The 15,878-nt window shown below is 37.6% G+C and overlaps 1 protein-coding gene across 7 annotated transcripts in view; it reads right to left on the bottom strand.

The window, feature by feature from the left end:
• SEMA5B (semaphorin 5B) overlaps positions 1 to 15,878 on the bottom strand; it is a 596,333-nt gene that overhangs the window by 82,612 nt on the left and 497,843 nt on the right. For all 7 annotated transcript variants that reach the window (XM_087711803.1, XM_087711804.1, XM_087711802.1 and 4 more), the window contains one exon: positions 11,869 to 12,076. In XM_087711803.1, the coding sequence (XP_087567929.1) occupies positions 11,869 to 12,076 (208 nt within the window). The remainder of the gene's footprint in view (positions 1 to 11,868; positions 12,077 to 15,878) is intronic.

Genomic DNA, 15,878 nt, shown 5'->3' with positions numbered 1-15,878 from the left:
ACTTCTAAAAAAATACTGTCCCACCTAGGTTGATCTATATGGGCATTATATCAGCAGTCTGACAACTCATGAAATATACAATACATAGAATCCAACCTCTTGAAGCTATTTCCTCTTCCTTCATCCATTTTTATTTTGCTTTTATGAACAATTTTTTGACAACCAGACACCCAGGTTTTGTCAAATAGTACAAATAGCACACATTTCAACTATCAGTTTTACTCAAAGAAAATTGCTATTGTTTTATCTGCTGAACTGTTTGTTTGGGGTTTTTTTGAGGGGGGGTATTGACTGATAAAGCAAACCTTGGTTGTTTAATAAATTATTTTCAAAAATTATTTTCAAATATTTTAATATTGATTTTCAGTTCTACAAAGACACCTAAAGAACAACAACAACATTAGAAAAGCAAGAAAATCAATGCCATTAAAAATATTTATTATATCCCATTTTCTGGATGAGTGTGGGGAAAGAGAGATTGATAGGAATGATGCCCACATTTTTTTCTCCTAGGAGCAAAAGAAACTAAGAATGGGATTTTAAATGGTAACAATAAAGTGGGAGGAGAAAGCTTTTAGACTGGGATGACAAGTGAAACCCTCTTATTAGATCTTCTCTCAGGAATGCCAGGGATACAATTTAGTATTTAGTCTACTCTGCCAACAATATACATATTCATGCTTTGTTTTACAGCATAGATCATTTCAACACTCACATACATATCGTACATGCTTTATTTTACAGCATGAGCATTACTGTGGCTGCCCATTTTACCATGGACAGCCGCAGTAAAAAGAAGTGACTAACTGTGAAGAAGCCAAATTCTGTCAAATTGTGAACATCTACACTAGAAGTGGTATTCAGCAGGTTCTGACCAGTTCTGGAGAACCAATAGTGGAAATTTTGAGTAGTTTGGAGACCTGGTAAATACCACTTCTGACTGGCCCCACCCCCATCTATTCCCTGCCTCCCGAGTTTCAGCTCATCAGGAGGGATGGGGATTTTGCAGTAACCTTCCCCTGCCGTGCCCACCAATCCACGCCCACAGAACCGTTAGTAAAAAAAATTGAATCCCACCACTGGTCTACACTGCATTTCAGCTCAACCTCTGACATCTGCCAAACTGGTATGATAAATGGAGATTTATTACAGACAATTTTTGGCAATTGAATTCAGTCTGGTGATTTGGCTTCTGCTAAAATATAATAAGAAATAAAATTAGTAAGGCCTCTCATATTGGACCTTTTCATCCTTCATATTTACATTTGTGTATCTTGGGCCTCTCATCTTTCATGTTTACGTTTCCAGATTCTTTTAAAATATAGTTTGCACATGTTTTCCAGAGAATGAATAAGTCTATCAGCAGAGATAAAGATGTTCTATTCCATCAAGCAACCATAGGAGCATCTCTAAGTGTAGTTATTTTAATCTTGGTGATTAGTGCTCAGTTCTCTTTATTATTATTTTTGTTGGTGAAAAACAAAAATCCACAGGGTGTATTGCCCCGCAGTATGGGATGTCTACTTCCAATTTGATTATTTTCAGCACTGTTGACAAATTGGAGACAACATATGCTAACCAAACTGTTGTAAGCTAGTTGATGCAAAACAATTATCAAGAACATATCTAAAGATTTTCTATTGAAATTTATAATTATACTGTGTTATTCTTTTTTACTGCAGTCTTTCAACGATCTTCAATCAGGATGCTTTTCAATATTACAATTGACAAATTATCCAAAGAATTTATTTAACTATGATCTGCTGAATAAGCCACAATGGCCTGGTCCACACTTAACCCTTAAGCCTTAAACTCTGGTTTATACATAATGTGGCATGGTCCACGCATTATTCTAAGTCAAAAACCAACAAAGTGGTTGGTGGCCCTGACATCCCTGAAGGATTATTCTTCTTTTCTTTTAGGAGCTCAAGAAAGTGTGCACAGCACTCCCTTCTCCCATTTAATTCCTCATTCCACCCAGCAACAAATTGTGATTAAAAACATTAAGGAGTATTTGAAGCTTATACAAAATGCTTTCATTGGAACTGTAATTTCTTATACCTCTCTTTGGCCAACCTTGTCAAGTCAGGATAAGTACTTTATATGACTGATGTGCAATCAAGACAGTACTAAAGTAACAAAGTTTGAGAAAGATTACATCTGTATCCCATTAGACCTTTTACTGTGACTTCGTGGGAGCTATTTCTCATGACTGCTAGCACCATAAAATAATGGTGTCTATTTCTAATGGCTAACTAATTGGCCTCTTCCTTCCTATGTGCAATACAAGTAATAAACCAAAAGTGCAAGAAAACATACATCTGGGAACAGTCTTTGAAGATGGTATCAATTAGCAGAAGTAAACTTTTCACATAACAGATGAGTCTTGTTCAATAAAGACTGGTTCATGCTGCCTTTTTAAAAATGATTATATGGATCCGTAAATACCTTATTAAGGAAATATGAAACTATTTAAAAAATATTAGAGGATTACAATATTAAGAATATGAAATAGCAAGTTTATCTCAGCAGATTATTTTTTCTGATGGCTGGAATTCAAAATAGAGATACAGGTTTTCCAAAAATTGGAATATTTTCCTGTTTAAATTATTTCCACTTAGCATATCCATTCCAATATTCATCATTTTCTATAATTATCTGGGCTACGTTATTTGATGTGAGGAAGGGAGGGAAACTCTCCTTTTCAGCTTTTAGATCAATCCCCTGAAAAACACATTCCATACTTTTTTTTTGAAATTGGCAAGTTGCCTTATGTAGACAAATAAAGAAGATTACACAAACTAATGGGATGAGAGCTAGCAATGGCTGATAAGGAAAGAGATCTTCGATAATGGTGAACAGTTCAATGAAGATGCTGACCCACTGTGCATCTACTGTGCAGATTAGGGATAATAAAATATTGAAATCTGAGATGCCTATATCATAATGTGCACATATAAATCAATGGCATGATTATATCTGTAATACTGTGTGCAGCTGTGGTTGCCATACCTCAAAAAGGATGTTGGAGAAGTTTCAGAGGATGGCAACTAAGATGATCAAAGGACTATAAGGAATGAACATCTTGTGAATATTGTTTGCAATATTTGGGCATTTTTACTCTAGAGGAGAGGCAAAGAAGAGGGGCCATGATTGGAGAGCATAAAGATATGGTGTTCATGGTTAGATAAAGTGGATAAAGAGTAGCTATTTTACTCTTCCTCAAATATTAGACTCCACAGTTCCCAAGTGAAACTGAAAGAATCAGATAGACAAAAGGGTTTTTTAAATACAATTTGCAATTTAGCTTTGGAATTCATTACAATGCGATGTGGACATGGCTACCAGCTTGTCTGGCTTCAAAAGCAGGTTGGACGAATTCATGGAAGTTATAGGATCAATGACTATTAACCTTAGTGGGAGTGTGCCTGCCTTTGAGGGCTATCTGCTGGGAACTGGTTAGCCTTCTTGCACAGATGGTTCACCACTGAGAGAACAGACTGTTGGCTTAGATAGGCCAGGAGTCCAATTCAGCAGGGCACTGCTTATTATTTCATGCGGAAACATTTCCATGGAAAATTTTAATCCTGGAAAATTTTCTGGTCCGCATATCTCTTTATAAACACGATTCCTGTCCTAATGATACCCTCTTTTGAAATTGCAGCTCCAGGAGGCTATGAAAGATATTCTACCGCTACAGACCAGTAGCAAATGCCTAATGGTCAAATCAGATATATGCTCCGAAAACAAAGCCAGAAGGGAGACATCATCAAGCAGTGTCAGAGTAATTCCATGCAGAGGAAATAAGAGCAAACAGTTTGAGGAGAAAATGTCAACAGCGTAGTATCTGTCCCGCTCTTTGTTCATACTATACCTCTGAGAGCTCCCAAGATATCCTGGAGCCTAACATCTGGTGAGAACGCTAGCGCGCCTAAGTTTAATCAATGTTAAGATCAATTTGTCTCCTGGGTTTGATCCGCTTTCCTCTCCTCCCAACCACCCTTTATCCTCCATAGTCAGATTGGGAGGATTCCAAAAATCTTGAATAATCAAGACTTCTAATCAGCCTTGAGGGTATAAACAACTCACTGCTATCCTGAAAGCAAAATGAAGCCAAAGAAAATAAACAAGGTTATGGTATTCCTGCCTTAAGGGCACAAAGTCCTCCACTGTATGAAAAACTTTCTTTTAAAAAAATCATCAAAAGTTAATGTGCTGAGGATGAAGTTTCTGTAATCCTCTCTCTCTCTCCCTCTCCCTCTCTCTCTCTCACACACACACTCACATACACATACACACACAAAGACCCACAGACTGAAGTAGGTGTGAAAAAGAGGAAGAATATCTTGCTTCCTTTCTGCAACTATTTATTGGCATGTATTAAACATAGGCTCAACAATAGGCTATAAATCACTACCTAGGAAAAATGCCAGGTGGAAAGCAATGGATGAAATTAAAAAATCTTTCTTGATACAAACAAGTGCTGAAACCGATACAAAGCTAGTCAGAAAATTCATTGCCAGGAGTGGGGATAGCAGGAATCTCCCCCCCACAAAAGCCAAGGTTTTGAATGAAATATCCTTACAGAGCAGTTTTTTTCATTACCCCATCTACAAAATAGGGCAGGTCTGCCTTTGTTTTCTTAAAAGATTCTGCAGAAATGGCAATTTTTGCAAAGTGCATTCCCCATTATTCACAACCATACAATGAACTTATAAAAGTTAAGATTGTTGCTCTATTTCTTCCTGATCACAAAGAAGCGATCAAATTGAGTTCAAGGAACTTTTATATCTGACCAATTCAGCAAGAGAAATGAGTATCGTTCACAAAAGCATCATTATATCTGAAAAGGATTTCTAACCATGAGAACTGAGAAAGCTACATAGTTCTATCCCTTCTCAACTGAATAGCTCTAAGCTTTTATAATGGACTGCACTGAAAATTAAGGTTTAGCCAGGATCCCTAAGCATCTCATATTGGAAACTGTCAGTACAATATCCATCTTTTAGAACTGACGCCTGAAACAAGAGATAGGAATAATGCAGTAGTTTGAGCAAAGCTTGACTTCTAATGACTTAACAGGAATGGCCAAATACTTTTCTTAGCAACTATACAAAAGAGGTTTTCCACTGTATTCTGTTTGGAATATTATACCTGCTTCTGTTTTGAAATTATAAGAGTCATAGTTATTCCATTCCACACCATGGAAAATAGATGATTTCAAAAACTGCATGATGAAAAGATTTGTGAATACTGTGCGACAGAGTGTCAGAGTGGATCGAGATCCAAAGATTAACCCAAGATTTTACATAATCATAGAGTTGGAATGGGCCACTTAGACCAACAACTCCAACGTCCTTTCAGTCCAAGAATCTAAACTCAAGCACATTAAACAAACTGCTTCACTTTAACACTTCTAATTGAGGGAGAGGAGGGCAATGCCTACAGAATTCAGTTGGAATCTACACTCTGGCAATTTCAGTCCATTACTTAATATCCTATAGCCTGGAATAAGGGGACATATCAGGTATTTTCAAGTCTATCTTTAAAATGGTATATGAAGTCCCTTTAAGTCCTCTCTGCCGCCTAGGAGACAGAGAATTTCTGGTTTTACACAATATCCTGTATTGTATTTTTATTTATATTATGTACAAAAGCTCAACATTTCCCCTTAGTTTCCTTTTGTCAAGGTTAAATATACCAGCTCCTTCAATCCTTTACAGGCCTTAATTTCTGGTCCCTTGATTATATTCACTGGCCTTTTCTAAGTCTGTTCTAATTCCTCTGAATCAGAGGTGGGTTGCTGCCGGTTAGGCCGAACTGGTAGTGGAAGTCAGGCCTGGGTCACAGAACTGGCAGTGACCTATGCCTGCCATGCTCCTGAACCGGTTCCCTCGCCGGCACTGGGCTGCTGCCATTTTGGATTTTAGTGACTGCGCGTGTGCATGCACACAGAACAATTTACATTGACCATCACACATGCGTGTGGTTTGCGAACCAGTAGTAAAACTGGCAGCAACCCACCCCTGCTCTAAATACTCCATAAAAGTGCTCAAAACTGAGCACAATAGATGAAGTAGGTTCTGACTGAAGTACAATAGAGTAGAATAACTATTTCTCATAGTTTGGAATAGATATCTTGGCTGACCCAGCCTAAAACCACATCTGATTTTTTTTGTGACCACATCACAGTTCTGCTTCACATTCTATTTGCAATCAACTATTATTATAAGATCTATTTACACAAACCTATTGAACATTTGTACAATTACTTATATAAATTTAATAACAAAATCACAGTTCTTTAATTCTTATATTTATAAAACTACATTCAGTGTTCTTGGTAATTTCTTTTTATTTCAAAATGATTCTTAATGGTTTTTAATATGTTTGTATATTAGTCTTGATTTTATTGGAATCTTGTTGTTTCTACCTGTAGTGAGATGCTCAGAGTCGGGTGACATACTACTTATTTTTCAGGGTATAAGATGCACTCCCCCCCCTAAAAGAGGGTGAAAATTTGGGTGCATCTTATACATCAAATGTAGCCCCACAGGCACACCAACCCCCACCCTTTGGCCTCTGTCTCCCAGCAATTTACCTCCTTGTAGCAAACAAGGAAAATGGGGATTGCGGAGATGACAATAGGCTATGGCCATGATGGGAACCTATTGCATGCGTGCCACAGGTGGCACATGGAGCCATTTGTTAGGGCATGCAAGGTGCTGCCCTGTCAGTTGGCCAGCACACATGCGTGTGCTGGCCAGCTGACTTCAGCCTTGTTTTGAGGCCGTTTTTCGCCCTCCAAAGGCTTTAAGGTGAGTGTGAAAAACCAGCCCTATGGGCAAACCGGAAGTTCAGGAACGGACTTCTGGTTTGCTCTTAGGGTTATTTTTCACCCTCCAGAGTCTTCAGGGAAGCCCCCTGAAGGCTCTGGAGGTCAACAATCAACCCTACAGAAAAACCAGAAGTCACCATTTCTGAACTTCTGGGTTCCTCATAGGTCCGTTTTTCTCCCTCTGGAGCCTTCAGGGAAGCTCCTGAGGCCTCCAGAGGGCATCCGGGGGGCTTGGAGGCTGTTTTCACTCTCCCTAGGCTCCTAGAAAGCCTCTGGAGCCTGGGGAGTGTGAAAAAATGTGCCAAAAGCAGTGTGTGTGTGTGTGTGTGTGTGTGTGTGTGTGTGTGTATTTGCTGGTCATCCACGCATGTGTGTGCGGGGGTGCACATAGCATTATGGGTATGGCATGCCCACATACGACCCCCGGCACTCCCCCTGCTTTTGGTATAGGATCCAAAAAAGGTTTGCCATCACTGGGCTATGGCAATACATACAGCCTGAAACAGCTGATCATTGGGAGGCCCGTGCTGAAACTGAAATTGAAAGTGAAATGGACTGTTGGCTGTTTGCTGCAAGGAGGCAAATTGCTGGGAGACAGAGGCAGATTTTTTTTCCTTGTGCTAATCAGGCTAAACTGAAACAGGCTGTTTGTTGCAAGGAGGTAAGTCAATAATTATAAATGCCTATAGAATGTTCAAATTATTAGACTTGTTTTTTAAAAGACTGCTTTATTATTGTTCTAGACAGCTTAACAAAATGAACAAGCTTTTTAAAATAAATGCTTGATCTGAAGAGGCCCAATGCTATTGTATCTTCTTTCAAATAGCAGAGAATAACATATACTTCCAGAAAGCCACATCAATTTTAACAGCATCTGTACAAGTATAGTGTGAAATGTAATACCATAAACAATGTATATTGTCTGTACTGTTTGCTGCAAGGAGGCAAATTGCTGGGAAGCAGAAGCAGATTCCCCCCCCCCTTTGTTTTCCTCCCCAAAAACTATGTGCATCTTATACTTCGGAGTATGAATTAATAATAGTAATAACTACAACAAAGAGAAAAATAGCAGTGTTATGTAGCTTGTTTTACACTGTTTTCTTCCAGGATACTTTTCAATTTCCATAGCCTTGAGATTTCCTGATGGTGTCCATTTTAGTATTAGCCAGATCCAATTCTGCTTAGAGAATTGAGACTAGCTTTAAACAGCTTGAAAAACGTCTGACATTTCCATCTCTAGAAACCAGGTGAAAATTCAGAGTCTGTCAGCTTTTTTTTTTGCAAGGGCTTAAAGGTAAGGTCACCAAAGGTACACAAATCTGTTGTCCATGAGGCTTCTGAGCAATAGGAATAAACTCAGGAACGAAAATTGGAAAGAAAACAAATAAGAAAGAATCATTTTCTTTTCCATCTCTGAGCTGACAATGTAAACATGTTCCTTTTCCAAGTGTCACCTTTGCCTGAAATGAGTGATTGGTTTCAAAAATGCATTAAAAAACCTGGCATGGCTATTTTGACCTGAAATACTGTATCCCATGTAGATGCTGGCAGGGAAACATTCAAGCAGCTTACAACGTTTTCACTATGATGTCATATTATAGATGGTTCAAACAGAGAGACTGAAAGACACTATTGTCTTGGACAGCTAAAATATTATGATGGAGTCCCAGTTAATTCTATTCCTTTCTGCCTCATCCAGAATAGTCATCTACTAATGCTACTGTATATCAATACAATTCATATTTTTAAACATTCAACTGGAAGACGATTTTATTCAGACAAAAATGTAATCTGCATAAGCAATATGTTTATTGTTGGATATGTTACCTCACATATACGCTACAGTCATGTGTTTATTTTTGTGATAATGGTGTTTCTGGAGAGATGAGCAAAGAATGCCAGAAAGTGTATGTCAAGAGTACATCATCCCAGCAGGGTCACTGAAGGTGTAAAAGTCATCCCAGCTACTCAGAAAATGTAAGCAGTCACCTATATTGGGCAGCAGCATTATGGGAAGATGCTGGAAGTAGATAGAAAACCATCATTTCACACTGCGTAGGAGAAAGCTATGAACAATCAATCTGTATTTTATCAAGAAAACAACATGGATAGAAGATATAAAATAATGGAGGGCACAGGGTTGGATGATGGGCTCCTTCACTGTGGCATTCAACAGGCTACTGAAGAAAAGATGAGGATTTTTTTGAGTACAAAGGATGCTCAAGACATGGCTACATTAAAGCTGTGGGACATCTAGTTGCCATGTAGTTAAAGAAAATCTGAAGCAGCGAAGACCATTCTAGTGGGAAAAATGGAGATGAGATACTTCATAAAAGGGTTGGACTACTTTGTGGTAACCATGGAAATCAGTGGCTATTAGCCTTGATGGCTGTGTGACTACTTTTGAAGCTGGGAGATTGATGGCCTTTCTTGTGCAGTTGTTTGATCAGTGTAAAAACAGGCTATTGGACTGGATAGACTAGGGGAATGATCCAGCATGGTATGCTTATGTATTTAAGAAGCATGTACATGGAAAAGCTTGACACCATGAAAGATTAAATAAATAAACCAATTACAGTTTGGCATTTTAGTTATCAGTGAATTCAAATGGACTAGAATTGAACATTTTTGAATCAGAAGGTCATACAGCACTGAAGAAATGAAAAATAAGGAAGGAACAGTGTTTTTATCATCAGGAATTATCCTGGAAGGACAGCGTTTGAGTACAATGTATTCAATAATATGAATTAGATTTGCAGACAGAGATTGAATAGTGCAGTTGTTCAAGATTATATTCCAACCAATAATGGAAAAGAAAAGGTGGTTAGCCAGATAGAATATGCAGGGTGTTGACTGAAAATTGGAATGCCTAAAACATTACAGAGGAAAACATACTGTATTTTTTGGAGTATAAGATGCACCTTTTTTCCTCAAAAAAGAGGCTGAAAATCTGGGTGCGTCTTATACATCGAATAAAGCATTTTTTGCCTTCTGAAGCCCTGCCCCTTTACAAAAATGGCTATGCATACCCTTATGGAGGCTTTCAGGGAGCTCCTGGGGGCTGGGGAGGGCAGAAATGAGCAAATAATGGGCTGTTTTTTGCCCCCCAGCCCCCAACAGCACTCTATAAGTCTCCATAAGGCTATGCATGCAATTTGTTTGGTGAAAAATGGGGCCGTTTTTGTGAAAAATGGGCCATATTTTGCTCATTTTTGCCCTCCCCGGGAGCACTCTGCAAGCCCCCCCAAGGCTATTCATGCCTTTTTAAAAAACAACCAGACCTGTTTTCGCGAAAAACGGGTTGTTTTGGGGAGGTTTGCAGAGTGCAAAAACTTTTTCCCCCCTTTCGGAAAGCTCTTTAGTTAGAGTGATTGATGAGAATTACATTGATCAAGTGCTGTGTCAGCAGAAACAAGTCTTAGGTGCTGCGATTTCCTTCTCCAGTACATGGATAAATACACCTGGAAACATCTATCTACCTATTCTCTCTCTTTCCTTACCTACCTACTGTATTTCTCTGTCTCCCTCTATCTATCTACCTACCTACCTACCTACCTACACACACACACACACACACCCACACCCTACCTATCTACTGTATTTCTCTCTCTCTCTCTCTATTTCTCTCTCTGTATCCCTCTACCTACTACACTCCCCTCTCTCCCTATCTATCTACTGTATTTCTCTCTATTTCTCTCTATCCCTCTACCTACTTACCTGCATCCTCTCTCTCCCCCCTACCTATCTACTGTATTTCTCTATTTCTATCTATCTATCTATCTATCTATCTATCTATCTATCTATCTATCTATCTATCTATCTATCTATCACAAATGCAATACACACAAACACATCTACCTACCTACCTAACTACTCTCTCTTCCTACCTACCTACTGTATTTCTCTCTTTCTCTCCCTCTCTATCCCTCTATCTACCTACCTATTTTTTTTTTATTTGCCTCTTCAAAACCTTGGTGTATCTTATACCCCGAAAAATATGGTGACTGAACTGTATGGTCATTCCTGAAATGAAGCAGGAATTTCTCTTATCAAATTCTGCCAATTCAATGATTTCTTCAGTGCTTTAAGTAACTATATACAGTACATGAACTTCATCAGGTAGTATATAAGGAAAATTGATGAAATTATTGGTACATGGAAATTCTCAGTGATAATAGCAAAGATGTGGCTAAACTGTTGGATAGATCAGAATTGTGCAAGTTCTAAGACAAGCTACAGCAGAAGAAGTTTCCATGGTAGTGTACGAGGTTGACTGCATACCCACCATTTTCAAGAAGAACATCTGGAATTGCTTTGAAATCCCGAATCTCACTGATATGGAACCAGAAGAACTGAGGAATGAAGTCAAAGATACTCTCTACTTTCAAAAATGTTTAGTATTACATGAAATTAAAGCAGCAATCCAACGTAACACTGAAGAGAGATTTGTAAGCTTCTGATTTGGCTTTTGATCAACCACAATTTTGCCTATCATTCAAAGCAATGAACTGTGGATAATGTTGGCTATGACTCATTTGAATCAAGATAAATTACACTGGATAACTTTCAAACATCCAATGAAGTAGGGAAGAAACCCATGACTCCACTGCTGCAGCTTCTCCTACTTCTCCTACTTCACTAAGTTCGGTAAGTCCAGTCATACCTACTGTATATCGGATCCATTCATAACGTAACCAGGGCTGCAGAGTAACAATTGTGAGAACAATATTTGCATTATACAGAACAAATAAAATTGGTGTCAATTCCAGAATGTACAAGAAAAAAGGAATAAACTACACGTCTCAGTACATTGCATTGATTTCTAACTGGGACTAATGAGAATGCATTTAAAAAAAAGAACTGCTTTCAAATTATTCTCTTTGTTTTGAACTATCCATTCAGGGCAACATTTTCTGCTTCATTTGAATGATGACGAAAGGTATTCTAAAATGAATCAGTAGCAATATGTTTCCCTAGTGCTTTTCTTTTTAAGATAGTGTGAAAAATATCTGTCCCATAAATTTTCTTACCCTTCTGTTCTATACATTGAACATCTCTCCAGGGGGATCTTTAGCACTCTGTTATTCAAACCAACAAACAACGATCTGCCACTGTGCAATATTTGAAGACTTTGGATTGGCTCCTTTTGGCTAGCGGGAAGAATCTCCATTTCCTCTAAATAACAACTCCTCAGGCTCTTATTAGTAGTAGAGAGTGCCTTCAAAATGGTGCCATGCTCTAGCAAAATGAGAAACACAACACTAGGTGTTAATTTATTTTAGCGTAAGTAGGTAGTCCTTGACTTACAACCATTTCTTCAGTGACCAATCAAAGTTACAACAGTTTTGAAAAAAGTGACTTACAATCTTCCTCACAACTGAGACTATCACACAATTCTCCCAATCACGTGCACTTGGCAACCAACATGTATTTATGACAGCTACAGAGTTCTTGGATCATGTGATTGCTGTTTGGGATCTTCCCAGCCAGCTTCTGATAAGCAAAGTCAAGCTGATTTCACTTGTGAACATATGGTTCATTTAACTAGAAAAGTGATTTGCTTAATAACTGTGACAAAAATGGTCATAAGATTGGGTATGCGTCATTTAACAATCACCTTGCTTAGCCACAGAAATTTTGGTCCCAATTATGGTGATAAGTCAAGGACTGTCTGTGTACACCTGTTTTACAACTCTACTTCAATCTCATTTCTTGCTTCTTTTCTTTTTTTAAATGCACAAATAAAATACAGGTTAAAAATGTGATTTTTCATTTTTGGAAAATAAAACAGCATTACTGAATTTTCTAACGATCGATATACTTTATAAGCATAATGTGGCCCAAACACATATCATAAATACGAGAGAAGCATTTTGAACAAATCAAAGGATACCAAAAAGTTGTTACTCCCTGAAGCAGATAAGGATAAGACTACCAACTATTGGAACATAGCTATATTTATCAGTATGCCTTTACTGCAAGCTAGCATTAATGTATCCTGCAGAACTCACATAAAGCTGTATTAGTATGTTCTCAATTTGTTTTGCTCTAATATACTAGCATTGGAAATACAATTACAAATTCACAAGGAACACTGCACATGATTTCCACCTGAAAATTAGAACAGAGTAAACACAACTGTTTTTTTACATGGCCCAGTGACCAATCATGTGTTATAACTGATGGAAAGCTTATATATAGGCTTACATTATAGTAGACCTTGAGCTGACTCTTAATGTGGCTATGACATTACTCTTGAATAGACAATGATGACTTAGCAGATTTGAGCATTATGTATCAAATAAAATTTGTAATTGTATTTGCAGCTACTATGCACATTACTGAACTCAACTCAGTCAACTTAGTTCAACATCTAAAAGAGAACATGGTGTAGAGGAGTCAAAACAGAGGCAGGCCTTTGCGGTGTTTCTGATTGGATCTAGGGAATGTACTTCGGAGCTCAGGCAAGCATAAGCACCTGTATAAACGCCTCAGAAAGGCCGACTTTTTCCTGGCATAGCGCAGCACTACATGCATTGAGCAGCCATGTTGAGGCTATATATATGTGGCATTTTAGAAAACCAAAATCCATCATCAAATGAGTTGGTAATCATAGGATAAGATGGTCGATCATGTATTGGGGCTCAGAGATTGGAGGAGGGGTTCTGTCCTTTGAGGGGGAATTGAGGTTAAATTATAGATTTAAGGTCCAAGATATTTATGGAAACATATTTTCCTGCATCAATGCCCCTGTTGCTTAGATTGTTGCTGGACCTAATTAAAAGTTAAACTGCAATGGAACAAACCACATTCTAAACAGCAAATTGCTGGTACAGACTCCTCTCTGGAAGAAATAGAGTGGAGAGATGCAATTAAATTAAGAGACACAGCTTGAGATTTGTTCTCTCAAGAACTACGACCCCAGAGAACCTTATGTATTACCTGGAGGAAGGAACAAATGGTGAGTGAACAAAGCACCATCTCTGTCTACCTATCCTTCTCTTGTAGAAATCAGGCTGACCCCCCCTCCCTGATTGCATTCACAAAGATGCTAAGGCCAGAGAGCATTTTAATTGAAACAAACCATTTCTGCTTGTTGATTTATTTACAGTATAGTTGTTTTATTTGTGAATTCTTTTACCTTATTTTGAATTGTTCTTTTAATAATAATTGGGATTTGATTTTATGTTGTTGTTGCAATTACCATGGGTGTTTTAAATTGTTGATTATTATGAGTAAACCAATGAAATGGAACATTGTGTTTGGGATTGCATCTTTTTTGGAAAAAAATGTCCCAGTGCAGACTACTTGCAGTTTCATGTTTAGAAAATATTCTTTTATCACATAGACACAGTGTGAATTTCAATTAGGATTTCCCAACTCAAGAAAATAATGTGTAGTCATGGAATAAATTATAATAGCACTTAGAGGACCCATTCATCTTAACATAAAATCAACTTTCTCTTAATATATACTCTTTTTAAAAAAAAATGGAGCCACAGCATAAATTATGTTTTGTCAAAATATTAATCTTGAATTCCGTAACAAAAGTAAATTATTTTTATAATAGTCCGGGGACTTATCTAAAGTTCTTCTATGTTTAAAAAAAAGCCAACACTGAAGATCAACCTAGTATTTAAAGCTTAGTAACAAGCATCACATGATTAAGGCACTTCACTGATTACACCAGAATAGCAATTATTAAGAATAAAATAACTTTAAATTCAGAGAAATTGAAAATGGTTCTGTGGTTTTCAAAAATAAATTTAAATAGATGTAGAGGAGATGTACATATGGGTGGATTTTTATGTAAATGTTTATCTATATGACATTATGTTTTAGTCAAAGGAGATATAGAAGACATGGCAGAATGCATGTTTTGCAGATCCAAGATCCCAAGTTTAATTTCTTGGAGGGGCGGAGGAATGAATCTTTACCTAATACATTGGAGAGTTGTTGCCAATTAGAATAGATAATATTAAGTTAAACCAAGCAGGATTATGTTAAAGTCAGGAAATTTAGTGCTCCATATATATTTTGAATTAAAATTCCCAAAGCCTCAACCAGCATGACTAATGAATTAAGTTGCTACCAACTGTTGAATACTGAAAAATCACCAAAATGTTACCTTAGTTCCTTTATAGCACAAATATGCTTCTTACAATCTATAACTGTCTATGCTTTTACCTAAATTACTATCCAAGTGCAAAGCAATTTAATATTCCTTATCTGAGAGCCTGGATGTATGTACAAGAAAGCTGGCAACATAGAGATATTTACTCTATTATATCCACCCAGGTACCTTGCTATCTATTTGCTATCTCTTCTAAAACAGAACCTTTATTTGGAAAACATTTGTTGCTCATAAAAATCCTATTTGGGAAAATATTAGGCGATTCTATTTTTGTTTATAGTAGGTCTCTTCTCCATTAGCCTTTGATAAAGGCTCTGCTTATTTTTGGGAAGGTGTATTTCTTTCTTTTGAAAGGGATGCCAGGAATGAAAGAATGGGAGAAGCTAAACTGCAGGAATACAACCATAATTTTGTTAGAAATGAATCACAGACTCTGTGAAAGGGGAGGAATCTGGATATAATTTCTGCTCAATATAGGATCTGCTATAGGTTTTGGACTGATAGCTATCCAGCCTCTATCTGAAGATCTCTAGTGAAGGAAGGGGTGGGGGTGGGGGTGTTTTCCTTCCACTTCATGAGACAACTTAATACAATGAGGCAAATGTATAACTACTTGCTACTACTAACTACTATTACAGTAATTGATCAGAGATGCTCTTACTATAAAAAGGTAGTCCTCGATTTAACCACAATTTGTTTAGTGAAGTTACAACACTGAAAATGGGACTTATGACTGGTCTTCACACTTATGCCTATTGCAGTATCCCCATTATTACACAATCAAAATTCAGGTGCCTGGCAACCAGCATCTATTTACAACAGCTGCAGCAGCATCGGGTCACACTGATCACCATTTGTGACCTTCCCAGCCGGCTTTCAATATGCAAAATCAACGAGGGAAGTCAG

The sequence above is a fragment of the Thamnophis sirtalis genome, unplaced genomic scaffold (assembly GCF_051295495.1).
Source record: "Thamnophis sirtalis isolate CommonGarterSnake01/CBP01778 unplaced genomic scaffold, rThaSir2_p1.2 scaffold_1, whole genome shotgun sequence".
Lineage (NCBI taxonomy): Eukaryota > Metazoa > Chordata > Lepidosauria > Squamata > Natricidae > Thamnophis > Thamnophis sirtalis.
This window is presented reverse-complemented; position numbering and strand designations above follow the sequence as displayed.